At 46.4% G+C, this 17,869-nt stretch overlaps 1 protein-coding gene and 1 long non-coding RNA gene across 3 annotated transcripts in view; one reads left to right on the top strand and one right to left on the bottom strand.

Annotated features, from left to right (window-relative positions):
- Positions 1 to 10,762, top strand: part of LOC110139315 (uncharacterized) — a 47,474-nt gene extending 36,712 nt beyond the window's left edge. The window contains exons 5-6 of the long non-coding RNA XR_011482158.1: positions 8,558 to 8,790; positions 9,729 to 10,762. This is a non-coding gene — a long non-coding RNA (uncharacterized lncRNA). The remainder of the gene's footprint in view (positions 1 to 8,557; positions 8,791 to 9,728) is intronic.
- The window catches only part of HYDIN (HYDIN axonemal central pair apparatus protein), a 346,758-nt gene continuing 338,213 nt past the window's right edge, over positions 9,325 to 17,869 (bottom strand). Inside the window, exons 83-87 of one of the 2 annotated variants that reach the window (XM_070451030.1) lie at positions 17,159 to 17,322; positions 15,807 to 15,957; positions 13,953 to 14,183; positions 11,775 to 11,999; positions 9,325 to 10,047 (exon numbers count right to left, since the gene is read on the bottom strand). In XM_070451030.1, the coding sequence (XP_070307131.1) occupies positions 9,565 to 10,047; positions 11,775 to 11,999; positions 13,953 to 14,183; positions 15,807 to 15,957; positions 17,159 to 17,322 (1,254 nt within the window). In that variant the 3' untranslated portion in view covers positions 9,325 to 9,564. Of the gene's footprint in view, positions 10,048 to 11,774; positions 12,000 to 13,952; positions 14,184 to 15,806; positions 15,958 to 17,158; positions 17,323 to 17,869 lie in introns of those variants that run through there. The other variant, XM_070451031.1, reaches the window with a different exon arrangement.

The raw sequence follows: 17,869 nt of genomic DNA on the forward strand, positions 1-17,869 counted from the left end.
GTGTGACTGAAGAACTTGATTTACATTTTTTGTCTTTAATAATGTAACTGCAAACAGCCACGCATGGCCGGTGACTACTGTACTGGGCAGGACAGAATTTCCCTTTGTATTTCCTGATACATAGACTGGCATTCTTTCAGTTTCAGTCTGCTTCTTTCTACTTTTCTGAAACTACCTACCCACCTGACTTTATCACAAAGGTTTGGCTGGAAAAAAATTACAAATGTAAAACAACAGCCTTTTCATACTGTTCATGGGGTTCTCAAGGTAAGAATACTGAAGTGGTTTGCCACTCCCTTCTCAAGTGGACCGCATTCTGTCAGACCTCTCCACCATGACCTGTCCATCTTGGGTGGCCCCACACAGCATGGCTTAGTTTCACTGAGTTGGACAAGGCTGTGGTCCGTGTGATCAGATTGGCTAGTTTTCTGTGATTGTGGTTTCAGTCTGTCTGCCCTCTGATGCCCTCTCTCAGTGCCTACCGTCTTTCTTGGGTTTCTCTTCCCTTGGACGTGGGGGATCATGGCATCTGGTCCCATCACTTCATGGCAAATAGATGGGGAAACAGTGGAAACAGTGGCTGACTTTATTTTTCTGTGCTCCAAAATCACTGCAGATGGTGATTGCAGCCATGAAATTAAAAGACACTTACTCCTTGGAAGAAAAGTTATGACCAACCTAGATAGCATATTGAAAAGCAGAGACATTACTTTGTCAACAAAGGTCCATCTAGTCAAGGCTATGGTTTTTCCAGTAGTCATGTTTGGATGTGAGAGTTGGACTATAAACAAAGCTGAGTGCTGAAGAATTGATGCTTTTGAACTGTGGCATTGGAGAAGACTCTTGAGAGTCCCTTGGACTGCAAGGAGATCAAACAAGTCCATCCTAAAGGAAATCAGCCCTGAATATTCATTGGAAGGACTGATGCTGAAGCTGAAACTCCAATACTTTGGCCACCTGATGTGAAGGGCTGACTCATTTGGAAAGACCCTGATGCTGGGAAAGATTGAGGGTAGGAGGAGAAGGGGACAACAGAGGATGAGATGGTTGGATGGCATCACCTACTCGATGGACATGGGTTTCGGTAAACTCTGGGAGTTGGTGATGGACAGGGAGGTCTGGTGTGCTGCGGTTCATGGGGTCGCAAAGAGTCAGACATGACTGAGCGACTGAACTGAACTGAAAATAACAGCAGAAGAATCTTAAAAAAAGGCTTGAAGTTAAACACCTTATCTTGTAGATTCTGAGAAAAGCAGACTGTCAGATCATGGTGATACATACAGTGGTCCCCCCATTAACTGAGGTTTCAGTTACCAGTGGTGAACTACAGGTTCATAATATTAAATGGTAAACTTCAGAAATAAACAGTTTGTAACTTTTAAGCTATATGCCACTCTGAGCGTCGAGATGAACCCTCATGCTGTCCCACCAGGACATGGATCACCCCTTCCTCCAGTACACTCAGGCTGTCCATGATACCTGCCCCCCTAATAGCTGTCATCCTGGACAGGCTGGGTTATCAGATCAGCTGTCCAGTATTGCAGTGCTTATTATGCTCAAGGAACCCTTGTGTTAGTCGCTTAGTCGTGTCCAGCTCTTCGTGACCCCATGGACTACAGCCCACCATGCTCTTCTGTTCATGGAATTCTCCAGGCAAGTAGACTGGAGAGGGTTGCCATTTCTTTCTCCAGGGGCTCTTCCTGACCCAGGGATTGAACCCAGGTCTCCCGCATTGCAGGCAGATTCTTTACCATCTGAGCCACCAGGGAAGGCTCTTATTTTGCTTAATAACCATTCTAAAATGCAAGAGCAGTGATGCTGGCCAGGTGGACATTCTCTTACTGTGTCTAGTTTATATATTAAACTTTGGCCAAGATGGTGGAGTAGGAGGATGTGGAGTTTGCGTCTCCTCACAGGTACAGCGGGGTGGTGGGGGGAGGGTCTGGAGCGGTTCTTGCAGAGCACCTGCTGGGCACCAGATGAAGATATCACACAAAAAGAAAATTACAGGCCAACATCACTGATGAACATAGACACAAATCCTCAACAAAATACTAGCAAACAGAATCCAACAACACATTTAAAGGCTCACACACCACGATCAAGTGAGATATACCCCAGGGATGCAAACTGAAGAATAAAAACCAGGTGATCAACTCAATAGATGCAGAAAAACCTTTGAGAAAATTCAACAATCATTTGTAACAAAAACTCTCCAGAAAGTGGACACAAAGGGAAACTACCTCACCATGATAAAGGCCTTATGTGACAAATCCACAGCAAGCATCGTTCTCATGGGTGAAAAGCTGAAAGCACTTCCTCTAAGATCAGTAACAAAACAAGGATGGCCATTCTCACCACTATTATTCAACATAGTTTTGGATGTGCTAGCCATGGCAATCAAAGATGAAAGAGAAACAAAAGAATTCCAAATTGAAAAAGAAGTTAAACTGTCAGTGTTTGCAGATAACATGATACTGTACATAGAAAATCCTAAAGATGCTACCAGAAAACTACTGGTGCTAATCAATGAATCTGGCAAAGTTGCAGGATACAAAATTAAGGCATAGAAACCTCTTGCATCCCTATACACTAGCAAAGAAAGAACAGAAAGAGAAATAAAGGAAACAATCCCATTTACCATTGCAACAACAAGAAAAAAATACCTAGGACTAAACCTACCTGAGGAGGAAAAAAGACCTGTACTCAGAAAACTATATGGTACTGATGAGAGAAATAAATCACACAAAGAGAGAGAGAGATATACCAAGTTCTCAGATTGGAAGAATCAATATTGTGAAAATGACTATACTACCCAAAGCAACCTACAGATTCAATGCAACCCCTATCAAATTACCAATGGCATTTTCACAGAATTAGAATCAAACATTTTTACAATTTATTTGGAAACACAAAAGACACTGAATAACCAAAGCAATCTTGACAAAGAAAAATGAAGTTGGGGGAATCGGGCTCCCTGAATTCAGTTCATTACAATTCAGTTGCTCAGTCATGTCCAATTCTTTGCGACCCCATGAACCGCAGCAAGCCAGGCCTCCCTGTCCATCACCAACTCCTGGAGTTTACCGAAACCCATGTCCATCGAGTCAGTGATGCCATCCAACCATCTCATTCTCTGTCATCCCCTTCTCCTCCTGCCTTCAATCTTTCCCAGCATCAGGGTCTTTTCAAATGAGTCAGCTCTTCACATCAGGTGGACAAAGTATTGGAGTTTCAGCTTCAACATCAGTCCTTCCAATGAACACTTAGGACTGATCTCCTTTAGGATGGACTGGTTGGATCTCCTTGCAGTCCAAGGGACTCTCAAGAGTCTTCTCCAACACCACAGTTCAAAAGCATCAATTCTTCGGTGCTCAGCTTTGTTTATAGTCCAACTCTCACATCCATACATGACCACTGGAAAAACTCTAGCCTTGACTAGATGGACCTTTGTTGACAAAGTAATGTCTCTGCTTTTTTATATGCTGTCTAGGTTGATCCTAACTTTCCTTCCAAGGAGTAAGTGTCTTTTAATTTCATGACTGCAGTCACTATCTGCAGTGATTTTGGAGTCCCCCAAAATAAAGTCTGCCACTGTTTCCACTGTTTTCCCCATCTATTTGCCATGAAGTGATGGGACTGGATGCCATGATCTTAGTTTTCTGAATGTTGAGCTTTAAGCCAACTTTTCCACTCTCCTCTTTCACTTTCATCAAGAGGCTCTTGAGTTCTTCTTCTCTTTCTGCTATAAGGGTGGTGTCGTCCGTGTATCTGAGGTTATTGATATTTCTCCCGGCAATCTTGATTCCAGCTTGTGCTTCATCCAGCCCAGCGTTTCTCATGATGTACTCTGCATATAAGTTAAATAAGCAGGGTGACAATATAAAGCCTTGACATACTCCTTTTCCTATTTGGAACCAGCCCATTGTTCCATGTCCACTTCTAACTGTTGCTTCCTGACCTGCATACAGATTTCTCAAGAGGCAGGTCAGGTGGTCCGGTAGTCCCATCTCTTGAAGAATTTTCCACAGTTTATTGTGATCCACACAGTCAAAGGCTTTGGCATAGTCAATAAAGCAGAAATAGATATTTTTCTGGAACTCTCTTGCTTTTTCGATGATCCATTGGATGTTGGCAATTTGATCTCTGGTTCCCCTGCCTTTTCTAAAACCAGCTTGAACATCTGAAAGTTCACAGTTCAAGTATTGCTGAAGCCTGGCTTGGAGAATTTTGAGCATTACTTTACTAGCATGTGAGATGAGTGCAATTGTGTGGTAGTTTGAGCCTTTCTTTGGGATTGGAATGAAAACTGACCTTTTTCAGTCCTGTGGCCACTGCTGAGTTTTCCAAATTTGCTGATATATTGAGCGCAGCACTTTCAGAGCATCATCATCTTTCAGGATTTGAAATCGCTCAACTGGAATTCCATCACCTCCACTAGCTTTGTTTGTGGTGATGCTTCCTAAGGCCCACTTGACTTCACATTCCAGGATGTCTGGCTCTAGATGAGGGATCACACCATGGTGATTATCTGGGTCGTGAAGATCTTTTTTGTACAGTTCTTCTGTGTAATTCTTGCCACCTCTTCTTAATATCTTCTGCTTCTGTTAAGTCCATACCATTTCTGTCCTTTATTGAGCCTATCTTTGCAAGAAATGTTCCCTTGTTATCTCTAATTTTCTTGAAGAGATCTCTAGTCTTTCCCATTGTATTGTTTTCCTCTATTTCTTTGCATTGATCAGTGAGGAAGGCTTTATATCTCCATGCTATTCTTTGGAACTCTGCATTCAAATGGGTATATCTTTCCTTTTCTCCTTTGCTTTTCACTTCTCTTCTTTTCCCAGATTTTTGAAAGGCCTCCTCAGACAACCATTTTGCTTTTTTGCCTTTCTTTTTCTTGGGGATGGTCTTAATCACTGCCTCCTGTACAATGTCATGAACCTCTGTCCATAGTTCATCAGGCACTCTATCAGATCTAGCCCCTTAAATCTATTTCTCACTTCCACTGTATAACTGCAAGAGATTTGATTTAGGTCATACCTTAGCGGTCTAGTGGTTTTCCCTACTTTCTTCAACTTAAGTCTGAATTTGGCAATAAGGAGTCCATGATCTGAGCCACAGTCAGCTCCTGGTCTTGTTTTTGCTGACTGTATAGAGCTTCTCTATCTTTGGCTGCAAAGAATATAATCAATCTGATTTCAGTGTTGGCCATCTGGTGATGTCCGTGTGTAGCATCTTTTCCTGTGTTGTTGGAAGAGGGTGTTTGCTATGACCAGTGCATTCTCTTGGCAAAACTCTATTAGCCTTTGCCCTGCTTCATTCTGTACTCCAAGCCAAATTGGCCTGTTACTCCAGGCATTCCTTGACTTCCTACTTTTGCATTCCAGTCCTCTATAATGAAAAGGACATCTTTTTTGGGTATTGGTTCTAAAAGTCTTGTAGGTCTTCATAGAACCGTTTCAACCTTGCTTATGCCTTAAAATCATGGGCTTGAATACTGATATATTTTTATAAAACATGAATTGTGCTTTCCTTTACTGGTGGGGGTCTGCACAGCTTTTAAAACCCCTGCCAGTATAATCTTACAAATAAAGGTGGGTGCAGCAACAATGTGAAAACTGTTCCATATACAGATTTATCTCCAGAAGACAATGCATGGCTTAACAGCTTCCTCCTGGTACCTTGACACCAAGTAGCACTGATAAGGGCATTTCTAAATGTCTTTTATAAGGTTTATATCTTTAGAATTTTGATGATAGTTGATGTAAAACCATGAAAAAAAAATCAATGGGAACACTTTGGATCTATTTCTCTAGTGTGTATTCATTTCCACTAGACCCATATCTAATATAATTGTTCATGTTTCTTTTGCTGTTTGGTTTGGCTTTTTCTTAAAGGTGAACTGAATTTCTCATGGGTCATAATGTGATAGAGTTTTTAAATAATTGAAACAATAAGGAGATGTTTATTTTTTTTTACCAGGAGAAACTCTTTTCTTCTGAAATCACATTCTGGCCTAGGTTGCTAAGAAACCAGTTTTTTTGCTCAAGGCCCAAATCAATGTTTTGTCCTACCTTTAGTTCAGAAGTTCCTGGAAATAATGGTTATTGTTGTTTTTCTGATATCTTGGAAAGTGTCAGCTAGTTAAGTTCTTCACCCATAATTTGGCAGGGATACTGAGAACAAAGCCCAAGGGCCTCCGTTGCCTTCTCTATGTGCTCACTTCTCTGTCCGTGGGGACCGGCCCTGGCCAGGCCTGCTGTGCTCAGACTCCTCCAGACTAGTGGATAATGAGTATGTCTGCTTACACACTAGCCATCATTTCACAGTTGCAGCTCATCTGCACATGTGTGATGACAACTGGTTAGTGACACATAACTTATGGGCATTATATAGCAAGAAGGGGCTTGTGAGACTTTAAGACAGTGACCCTCAATCTTGAACTGCACAAAGCAGTTTTGCCAACAGCAGTGTGATTTTGCTGGAGTGTCAGGGCAGTATGTTGAGGGTCTAAGAGGCTTGGGAGATCCCACATTTGGCATTTCTTAGTATCTGGCAGGCCCTCGTGATGTCACAATATAATCACCTCTGACCCGAGGCCCATCTAGCCCAGAGAAGTGTCTAGACTCACCAGGATGCCATACTCACCAGGGCCTCCGTGTAGAACGAATGGCGTCAGGGCGCAGCATTCACAATCATTTTCCAAGCACCATGGTCTCTGGAATTGTGCCACCTGGGCCCTGATATTTTCTCAGCATCCCCCTCAGTGAGACATCTCTTGGTCTGCTTTGCTGAGAAAGTGTTCTTTCAAATGTAACTTCTATGAGCTTTTGATAGGATGCTTGTTTTCACCACGCCTCCCCTCCAGCCCTCAGTTGAGCTATTCTGCCATTCCAAACTTATCAATATGAAATGATTTTCATCGTTGCCTTTTTCGAGGCCAAGGAAATATAAGAACCACGTACAGGAAAGCGATGTACCCCATGTCAAGTCATCCTGGAAGTGGGTTCATGCTGGGGCAGGGTCTGGGCTGGGTGCTTGGTCCCAGGGAGGTGTGTCTCCAGGCCTATGAGGCTTGGGCCCCAGACTTAGTGGCTGGCTGGAGCAGGACGGGGCTGAAGCCGTGGAGTTGTCCCTGGCCACCGAAAGGCACTGTTTCGCTGGTGGTGATACTGGGAAGTGACCGGTTTCTGTAGCAGCCAGTGTCTAGGGGGGTGGCTGGGAGCCCCACAGCCTCAGGGGAACATAGCTGAGTCTTGACCCTCACAGTTAGAGGAATCTTGGGTCTCACTGCGCTCGGACCATGGATGTTTTAGCTAGCTTCTGCACAGCTTCCTCCCTCTTTCCTGCAGTCTTAAGAACTGTCTATCGTACGGGGTTTAAAAGTGTTGAAAAGGTTTACCCTTTTAGAAGAAGCTGGTGATGGGCCAATGGCTCCCCTCCCTCCAGATCTGCCTCTGGGGAATGGGTGGGAGGGGGGATTTTGGGGGGGAGGTGCCCATTTCACTCACTAGGCCGTAAGCAGAGTTGGTGAGACTCTCTCCAGGGCTCTAATGAAGAGCTAGGGGCTGTGGGCTCGGCAAAGGCTCCAGTTCCCCTGGGGCCTTTACAGCCGTGCTCTCCCCTGCACTGTGCACTCAGCCCCACCCCCACCCAGGAGGGCATTAACATGCAGATTCTGACTCAGTAGGTCCAGGCGGGCCTGAGAGTCTGCATTCCTAGGTGCCACTGATGCCAGACTTCAGAGCTGTGCTGGCCACGTGGGCAGCGATGGCGTCCCTCAGAACCGGGCAGAAATGCAAATTCCCTGGGCCACCCAAACCTACTAAATCAGGCCCTCTGAGGGTGGGGCCCAGCAGTCTGGGGTCAGCAAGTCCTTAGGGTCATTCTGATCGATACTGAGTTTGAGAACCATTGGCTTCTTCGGACTCTGTACTGGCTGGTTAGAGGACGTGCTGCTTACTCTGTGCCCCTTCGGCGTGCTGCTCATTAATCACTGGGAATATCTGTCGTCTTGTTCTTCAACTTTGTTCCTATAGCATGGTCTTCAGTGGTCACAAAAATGAGATCTCAAGCGTATGTCTTCAGCCTCTTTAGGAGAGGCTTCATCTGGTATAGCTGTGTCAGGTGTAACGGGCTGAGGGTCGGAAGGAGGTACAAAGAGGTGGGAGAATCTCTGTCCATTAGAAAACACCTCCAGTAACCATAAGGTCTGGTTAAAAACACAGGTTTCTGGGCCACACCCCTGGAGCTTCTGACTCAGTAGGTCTGGGGCCGGCCCTGAGAACTTGCATTTTTAAATAAATTCCCAGGTGATCCTCAGGCTGTCGGTCCAGGGATCATTTCTGAGCACCACCTCTTGGGACCATCCATTCCCAAAAGGCCATGGAGGTTCTTTGATGCCTCCTTTTCTTGAAGGTGGAGTGGATGAGGAGAAGGGAGGAGGTGGAGGCTGGGGACCTTCAGGCATAGGTGTGTGTGCGCGTTTGTGCAGAAGCCTGTTGGCCCTCCACTCCTATGCCTGAGGGCCAGTCTTCAACCACCTTTATGTCAACAGGTGGTGCCAGCGGGTGAATGGCTCTATTAAAACCACTGCAGGACCCCGAGGAGAGTCCAGGGAGGCACTCTCCCCAGAGCTGGGGCCTCCACGGTGCCTTCCTTCTGAAGAAGGGCCCCAACCAGACTGTCACCCTTTGTGAGCACACAAGACAGCTGCAGCTAAAACGCATCCACCTGAGGCACGGTCCCCCTGGAAGCACACTCCTGACTGGCTGCAGCATGACTGGCCAGGTGGGTTCTGATCTGTAGCACTGCTTCTCAACTCTGCTATACAAGCCAAAAAGATGCCAGGTCCCTCCCTGGACTGACTAAATCAGTATTTGGGGAGGTGGGGTCTGGATCAGAATTAGGCAGAGACTCACTGCTCGGCAAGCTGAGTGGGGTTGGGGGAACTGGGGTCTCCATTACATCTCTCCAGGATCTGGCCATCTGTGAGAACTTTCTATGGGAAACAGATCAGGGACCCAGAGATGGGGGAGCGCCCCAACTTCTGCCCCTGCAATAATTGCCTTGATGGATCTTCTCTTTGCTTTGAAAGTAGTGACTTGTTTGGCTTTCATATGAAAGCAGAATAAAATACAGTGTCAAAACAGAGTCATGGCTAAGGGCTCTTGAAGCCATCGTGGGTTTTAAAAAGAAACTGCAGGGCCCCAGAGTCATGTGCTGCTAAGTGTCATGTGAGGGAAGGTCACCCTTAAACGTGGGGATTATTACACAGTGCCTGGGCTTTGTAGGTATATTAAGAAACCAAATTTAGAGACTTGCTCTTGCAAAGTAAAATATAGCTCTGTTTTATATAGTTACTGTGTTAAACATGGGGTATCTGTATTTCATATAAATATTTGGAATTTATATAATATGGAAATAAGTGCCCTTATAACTGAATTGGAGATAGTACCTTGAGAGTTCTCATTATTTTCTCTATTCTTTGTGGGGCTTAGAACAACAGAGGTCGTAAGGGCTGATGAGATGGCTTTTTGATGATGCTGCCAGCCCTGGTTCTCACTACGGGGTGATCCCCTTCAGGTAGTAAACCCACTTGATTCCAGTGTCGCTGCCTTCGTCGGGCGGGCAGGCTACAATCAGCTTGCTGGTGACGGGTGTTTTGCTGCCCGATGGGTTCCCTTCGAAGTAGACCGTGATGTTGTTGACCTTCTTGGGCTTCACAGAGTCCATGGCGCGGATGGAGAACGCGGTGTTCTCCACGATATAGGAGAAGGTGACCGGGCGGTAGAAGACGTTCTTGAAGGGGATGGCGATGCTGTAACCGGCTCGGATCAGGAAGGGGCCTTGCGGCTTGGGGGGCAGAGCCACCCCGAAGAGGGGGATGGTGTACTCGCCGCCCGCCAGCGACGACAGGCTCAGGCTGCCCTTGCTCTCGCCCAGGTGGCTGGGCTCGAAGTACACCTCCACGCTGACCTCCGTGCCACCCTGCGCCCCAGGCGCCGCGTAGATGATCTTTTCAGTGTGGAAGTCCGGACAGTCGGTCTGAAAGGGGAACACACGTGCTCGGCTCACCCTGGACCCTGAGGAGCGAACCTGCAGCTCCGGGCCCTCCCCAGTGCCCTACCCTCCGACATGAGCAACCTAGGCTCGTGTGAGGCAGGCAGGCGGTACAAGAGTCGAGTCCTTGTGACTCTCTTGAGGAGTAGGTATTACTAGTTTATCCCTAGTTTACTAAGAAGAAACCAAGGCCAAGAGGAACTGAGGCAGGGTGATGTGGGCAGCGGTCCTTGGGGCTGCTCGCCTGTACCTGCACTTCTTTCCTTCCACAGGCAAGGAGGGCCGGACTTTCCGGCTCCTCGTGGATTGGGGGTGGGGTGCGCTAGATCTGGACAATAAGCGGAGAACAGAAGTGCAAGGCGTCCCTTCCACAGCGGAGTGTTTAGGTGCAGTGCAGGTCCCTCTGGGGTCTCGGCACCCCTTTGCCCCTATGGCTGGAACATCTGAGATGGTGGGTGCCCTTTAGCCTGCATCCCTCGTGGACTGTGACTACACAGAGAGGCGCTAAAGGAGACTATTGTTTTAGAGCCACTGAGATACTGGAACTGTTTGTTACTGCAGCATAATTAGGCTTCTCCTGATGGATGGGATGACCAGGAGCCTATGCCTCTTTGAAAATTGTGAATCACTATCTTGTACACCTGAAACTTATGTAAAATTGTACAACTGTACCTCAATTAAAAAAAAAAACAAACAAAAAGAGCCTCTGCCTCGTGACCATGGCCATGGGATGTCAGTGTTAAGTGGGCACGTGCCTCCAACTGTAAGGCTACAGTCCCAGTGTGCTCCTAGGCACTCCTACTGCCCCTTGTTGCCGGGTGTGATTGTATGAAGTTTTCTTCAGTAAGTGTGAGTGGAAGTGAGGTACACAGCTCCCCGCCTTCCCCATGGTAGCTGGCTGCAATGAGGACGCCACAGTAAACCATCTTGGGACACGTGGACCAAAGCGACTCTCTATAGAAGGAAGCACATCAGGACAAAGGGGTCTGGGTGCCTGATGTCACAGTACCTAACCCTAAACCCACGCTGCTGTCTGAGAGAGGAATAAATTTTATTTTGTTGGTTTGGGGGAGGTTCTGTTTCAGTGGTTAATCCTATATTCACACTGATGTAATAGGTGACATATATGGAACACTTGCTATGGGCCAGGCTCAGTTTTACATGCATATTTAAAAAATCCTGACAGCTATCCTGTGAGAGTATTGGTAAGTTATTCATACAAAGAATAAACAGTGAAGTGAGGATTCAAATCCAGGTCTGCTGGATTTCATAGCGTATACTCATGACCACTGAGCTCTCAGTAGAGCTTACCAATAACTTACCAATACTCTCACAGGATAGCTGTCAGGATTTTAAAAATATGCATGTAAAACTGAGCCTGGCCCACAGCAAGTGTTCCATATATGCTCCCTATTACATCAGTGTGAATATAGGATTAACTACTGAAACAGAACCTCCCCCAGAAACAACTGTCTCTGTATCCACCGCTGAGCAATGCTGCCCCCCGCCACACTCCAGCTTGTTAAACTCGTGAGGAAGAACCCAGACCTGATATTCTTTCTGATACTCTTGTTTCTAGCTGGGAGTTTTCAACTAGATGAAGGCCCTGAGTATGAGTTTCCTATTTCTGCACCCCAGTGTCCTCCTCCCATTATTTCTGAGCCCAAACTTCTGGAAAGTGAAGGGCAGAGGGTGGGGCCAGGGCTGCTTACCCTGCAGTAGTATTCTGTCTTCTGCCGAGTGTAATTGGTGAACTTGGCAAAGATGCTCTGGCCGCTGCCAAGAACAGTCTGGAAGTGGACAGGCTTTTCAGGCAGTGCTGGCAAGGCTTTCAAATTGAGCTCATATGGGTAGTAACCCAGGTCGCTGTTGTGCAGTGTCAGTTTCCCGAAGGCTTCTCCAGCTTTCAGGGGCTGGAATTCAAATGTGAACGTTCCCTGCAAGAGAAGACAGAGGCTCCTGTGATGCTGAATGTCCGCCTCTCCTCTGCCCCTCTGGGGACCTCAGAGCAGGTTGGCGGTAGATATTCACACTGATCTGAGCCTGGGGAACCTCTGTCCAAACCAGCCCACTTTTCCTCCCTGAAATTTTTCCCTAATCGGGGTATTTCTGTATCTGGAATCTCTCTGAATATAAAAATAGGTACTGGATCCTCTCTTGAGAAGTGTAATTACAGAGACAGGAGTGGGTGGGCTGAGGGAGCAGGAGGGCTAAAGGTCAGGCAGCTCCTTCTCTGCTCGTGGATAATCTCCAGCCAGCTTCTGGGGTTCTACCATCATTTGGGGGAGGCATTCTGCTTCCTCTATTGTCATCCAAAGCAAAACAAAACAAGAACCAAAGAGTATTGCTTATAAAAGCAAAATAAGGGCAATAATTCCAATGTGTTAGCAGTAAAAGACTGGATAATTAAATTATACTTACTTCTGTGGAATATTATGCAGCCATTAAAAAGGAAGCGCCAAAGCTCTAATCATTGAAATAAAAGGTGGTAATAATATTTTAAGTGGAAAAAAGAAGATTCCAGAAATATATGTGAGTTCATTGTTGTGGAGAGGAATATGTCTACATATGTATAGAAAAGACACATCAAGGCTATATTGAACTGTTACCAGTAATTGTCTTAGGGTGAGGGAAATGAGATTTTGGGGACTTTTCTATTCTTTTTTTTTTTTTGACCATGCCAAGTGGCATGTAGCATCTTAGTTCCCTGACCAGGGATTGTACCTGTGGTCCCTGCAGTGGAAGCACAGAGTCTTAACCACTGGACCGCCAGGAAGTCCCAGGACTTTTATTTTCTGTTTCATGTACTGTTATAGAGATAAAATAGTCTTTTTGTCATGAACAGATATTGTTTCTTAAAAAAAACTGGGTCTTACTGAAAAATAAAGAGGATGTCATTAAAGTTGTTGTAGATGTTTAACAGAAAAAAAATGCAGTGTTAAAAATTACATGATTTTACCACAGTTAAAAAATTTAGATGAAAATGGACAAATGTGTAAACAAATATAACTTACCACAACAGACTCAAAAAGATAAAGAAAACCCATATAGCCCTATAACCATTAAAGATATTTAATCAATAGTAAAAAAAAAAATTTCCCTTAACAAAATTCCAGGATCACAAAGCTTTCTTTTTACCCATCTAATACTCCACAAATTCTCCCATAGAAAAGAATAGGAGGAAACCTACCTCAATGAGCATAGTCTGACAGCAAACTCCAACAAGGCTAATAGAAGAAAGGAAAACTGGATGCCAGTTTCCTTACTGAGCATATATACAAAACATCTAATAAAACTATTATCAACTGATCCAGCAACACTATTACATATCCCTTGCTGTCCCTTTCACTACATATATTCCATGTGACTTATATAATTAGGAAAAGTAAGAAAAATAATTTAAATTGAGCAGGACAAACAAACATGTAACAGAGACAGCTAGTATTACTTGCTCGGTCGTGTCTGACTCTCTGCGACCCCATGGACTGTAGCCCACCAGGCTCCTCTGTCCATGGAATTCTCCAGGCAAGAGTACTGGAGTGGGTTGTCATTTCCTTCTCCAGGGTATCTTCCTGACCCAGGGATATAACCTGGGTCTCCTGAAATGAGGGCAGATTTTTACTGTCTGAGCTACCAGGGAAGCCCCAGTGGCTAATAAATTAATTCCTTTAACATGCCTGAGCCAAAGCTCTATGTGGCCCTGGTTTATATCAGGACATGGGCAGCAGGGCAAAGGAGAGAACAGGACCATGATGGATCGGTCGTCCTCTGCCTTCCTGACCACTGCCAGGCTGCCCCAACTCAAGGATGCAGAAGTGGGTCCAGAGGCCCCCCGGGCAGAGTTTCCATCACAGATATCCAGTGGGGAGCCCCCCCAGGCAGGGCCATACCTCAGAGTTGGCCGGCACCACAAACTGGGAGGGCAGGCTGATGTCGGGCATCCTGCATTCCGTGGAGAAGGTCACCATGTAGGGCAGGGGGTTTTCCAGCTTGATGGAGGCCGAGGTGCTCTGCCGGACGGGGCTCACCATCTCGATGGTTTTGATGACGCCTGAAGGGATGACCCTGAAACTCAATGTGTAGTATAAGAACTCGTTGGTCACCTCGTTTCGGAAGATCACCTGGATTCACAGAGAGAGTGGGAGGAAGTGGGGTGGGGCAGAGGAGTTAGTTCGGGGTCTTCCACCATCAACAGGATCCTTCTCGCCATCAGCAATGCCTGGGCATGTGAAGCATGGGGCCCAGGCTGATATGGGCCCTCGCCTATGTGAACCCCGCCACCCAGCCCTTCTCTTCAGGTGTTCTGCTCTGGCTCCTTCCAGGTGAGCAAGCATGGAGGAACCTGGGTTGCTTTAGAAGAGGCGAGAGCAGCACGGTCTAGTGCTTTTTCAGTATATTCACACCAACCATCACCACTCACCTTCGTCACCCTCAAAAGAACCCCTTTATCCAGTAACAATCATTCCCATGTCCCCCTAACCCATCCCCTCCAGTCCTAGGCACCGCTAGGCTACTTTTTGTTCCTATAGACTTCCCTATTCTGGAAATTTCATATAAAAAAATCATACAATATGTAGCCACTTGTGACTGGCTTTGTTCACATAGTGTAATGTTTGCAGGGTTCACTTCAGTGTTGCCTGTATCAGTACTCAGTTCCTGTCACTTTTTGTTGCCAAATAATATTCCATTGTATTTCTCTGTTCACCAGTTGATGGAAATTTAGGTTGTTTCCATTTTTTAGCTCTTATGAATAATGCTGCTATGAACGTTTACATATAGGCTTTTGTGTGGACATATGTTTTCACTTATTTTGGGAAGAAATTGCTGAATTCTATGGTAACTCTGTTTATCCATTTGAGGAGCTGCCAGACTGTCTTCCAAAGTAGCTTCACTATTTCACTCCCACCAGCGAGCGACACATGAAAATCCATTTTCTCCACACCCTTGCCAGTACTTGTCATCATTTCCTTTCATTCTTGCCATTTCTTTGTGCTCATGTGCTATTTTTTTTTTGCTATAAAATCTTTCCCTAGGTGATTCCATTCTCCATCTTGGTGTCAAGCACTATCTGTAGGTGGATAATTCCTGTAAGTTCTCTTCAGCCCTGACCTCTCACTGAACCACTGAACCATGTACTCCTTTTCCTCAACGCACTTACGCCCTTTTGAAGTGACCCATTCAGAGTGCAATCACATGATGCATGCTCATCTCCTCCCCTGGACTGCGTGTTCCAGAAGAACAGAGACTGTGCCTATTTTTGGTCACTGCTAAGTTATCAGCATGTAGTATAGCATATGGTACATGTGCTCAAGAGATGCTTGCTGAACTGATGAATGAGTCAGGAGAAACAGTTCATGCGTGAAGGACCCTGTGGAGTCCTGGAGTCACTGGCTCTGAGATGAATCCTGGCTCTGACGTCACTAGCTGTGTCAAGGGCTCAGCCTGATGCTGGGCGCTCTCTAAACCCTCAGAAAAGGGATCTTTTCACTCTTATTATTGTGGTCTGGTGTCTGATGCCCAGTGTTACCTACTGCTTCAGGATTTTCATGATTCTGCCACCTTGAGGGCTTGGTATGGACCTACATGTTAGCTGACTATCTAGTTTTATCTTAAAGGGTCTGGTCCCTCTAAATGGTCAGTCTCGCAGGATAAGGGAGGGTATATCTTCCCTCCCAACACCAGGATCATCAACGTCAGGGCCAAACCTCCAGGGTCCCAGGGCAATGCCTTTAGTGTGTGGATACCTTTGCTGTGTATAGTCCCTCCTTGTAGGAGAAGAAGTTCAGCTTGTAATCTTTCTTGGAGGAGGACAGCACATCAATGTAATCAAGGCCCTTTAAGGTGACACTCAGGTCAGGCTTCTCTGGTTTCAATATTTCCACAATGACCCGGAATCTGGGGGAACACAGGGGTGCAAGAAGAGAGGACGAAATGAGACAGTTTTCCCAAAGGAAAGAAGGCAAGTTACCTTGTCCACTCTTGATTTCACAGAAAGCATGTGGATCCAGGGTTCTAGCCTCCACACTGTCACTAGTAATAACAGGAACTACCATTTAATAACTGCTTATTATGTGCCAGGTACTGAGTCCTGCTCCACATGGGTCACATTACAAGCTTTTAGTCGCCACAGTGTCTGTAGGAGGTACATCTCGTTATCCTCTCTATTTTACAAGGGAAGAAGTTGAGGCGGAGAGAAGGAAGATGCCATGCTCAGGTAGCAGTGCCGAGTTACAGGCAGAACTAGCATTCAGACTCGGGCCTGGGCCTTTATCCACTAAGAGAGCAGGTAGCTCTCTCCTCCCAGCCTTTGGCTCCTTTTCCACAAGAGAGGGGACCCGTCTGGCCTCCGGCTCCTCTAGCTCCTTTTCCACTAGAGGGGACCCATCTGGCCTCCGGCTCCTCTAGCTCCTTTTCCACAAGAGGGGACCCGTCTGGCCTCCGGCTCCTCTAGCTCCTTTTCCACAAGAGAGGGGACCTGTCTGGCCTCCGGCTCCTCTAGCTCCTTTTCCACAAGAGAGAGGACCTGTCTGGCCTCCGGCTCCTCTAGCTCCTTTTCCATAAGAGAGGGGGCCCGTCTGGCCTCCGGCTCCTCTAGCTCCTTTTCCACAAGAGAGGGGACCCATCTGGCCTCCGGCTCCTCTAGCTCCTTTTCCATAAGAGAGGGGACCCGTCTGGCCTCCGGCTCCTCTAGCTCCTTTTCCACAAGAGAGGGGACCCGTCTGGCCTCCGGCTCCTCTAGCTCCTTTTCCACAAGAGAGGGGCCCCGTCTGGCCTCCGGCTCCTCTAGCTCCTTTTCGCTCCGCAAATACAAGATCCAAGGATCTGGCCAGTGGCTGATGTGATAAGACAGGGCTTTCAATAATAACCACCACAATTATCATTTTGATAATAATGACAGCTAACATTTATTGAGCACTTATTTTGTGCCTGGCACACTTCCAGGAGATTTATAAGGCATCAGCTGCTCACAGATAGCCCTGGATAGGACACTCTGTGGGGCGCAGGCCAGGCAATGCCTGGCAGCAGCACAAAGGGCCAGGCTCCACACTGTGGGTCCTCCCTCCATCCCCTCTTCATCCCCCACCTATTCTCTCACCTCTGGGGCTTGTTCAGCCAGTTGGTGATTGGCAGGAGCTCAGTGTAGGGTGTTTTACATGGCACTTCACGGTAGATATTGGCCACAGCCTTGGGGAGCTCAGAAGTCCCGTGCAGCTGGTACAGCCAGCCAGTCCCATCTGGGAGGGGGAAGAAGAGGGTGCCCTAAGAGAAGAACAACCGTGGTGAGCGTGACACAGAGGGTCCTTTATCAGCTACCTCTCAGGCATGGCAGCGACACAGGATTAACGAAGGTACGCAAATAGGTTTAACACTTTTGGAAAGCAGCTTCATAATATGTTTCCAAGAGTCATAAACGTGTTCATGTGTATTTGAACCAGGAATCTCATCCCAGGGAAAAATCCCTGCAGAGGAAAAAGTTATACGTAAACTTGCGCACTCAGTCGTGACTGACTTTTCGTGACCCTTTGGACTGTAGCCCACCAGGCTCCTCCCTCCAAGGGATTTTTCAAGCAGGGATATTGGAGTGGGTTGCCATTTCCTCCTCCAGGGGACATTCCCAACCCAGAGATCGAGCCAGTCTTTTCCATCTCCTGCATTGCAGGCAGATTCTTTGCCACTAAGCCGTTGGGGATACACATGTATATTGGAATCACTTCTATTAATGAAAATTTAGAGATAACTTAAACATCCAACAACTGAGGGTGTTAAATAAATTATGGAGCTGGCATTCAGTGAAATATTAGTCAAT

The sequence above is a fragment of the Odocoileus virginianus genome, chromosome 20, assembly GCF_023699985.2.
Source record: "Odocoileus virginianus isolate 20LAN1187 ecotype Illinois chromosome 20, Ovbor_1.2, whole genome shotgun sequence".
Lineage (NCBI taxonomy): Eukaryota > Metazoa > Chordata > Mammalia > Artiodactyla > Cervidae > Odocoileus > Odocoileus virginianus.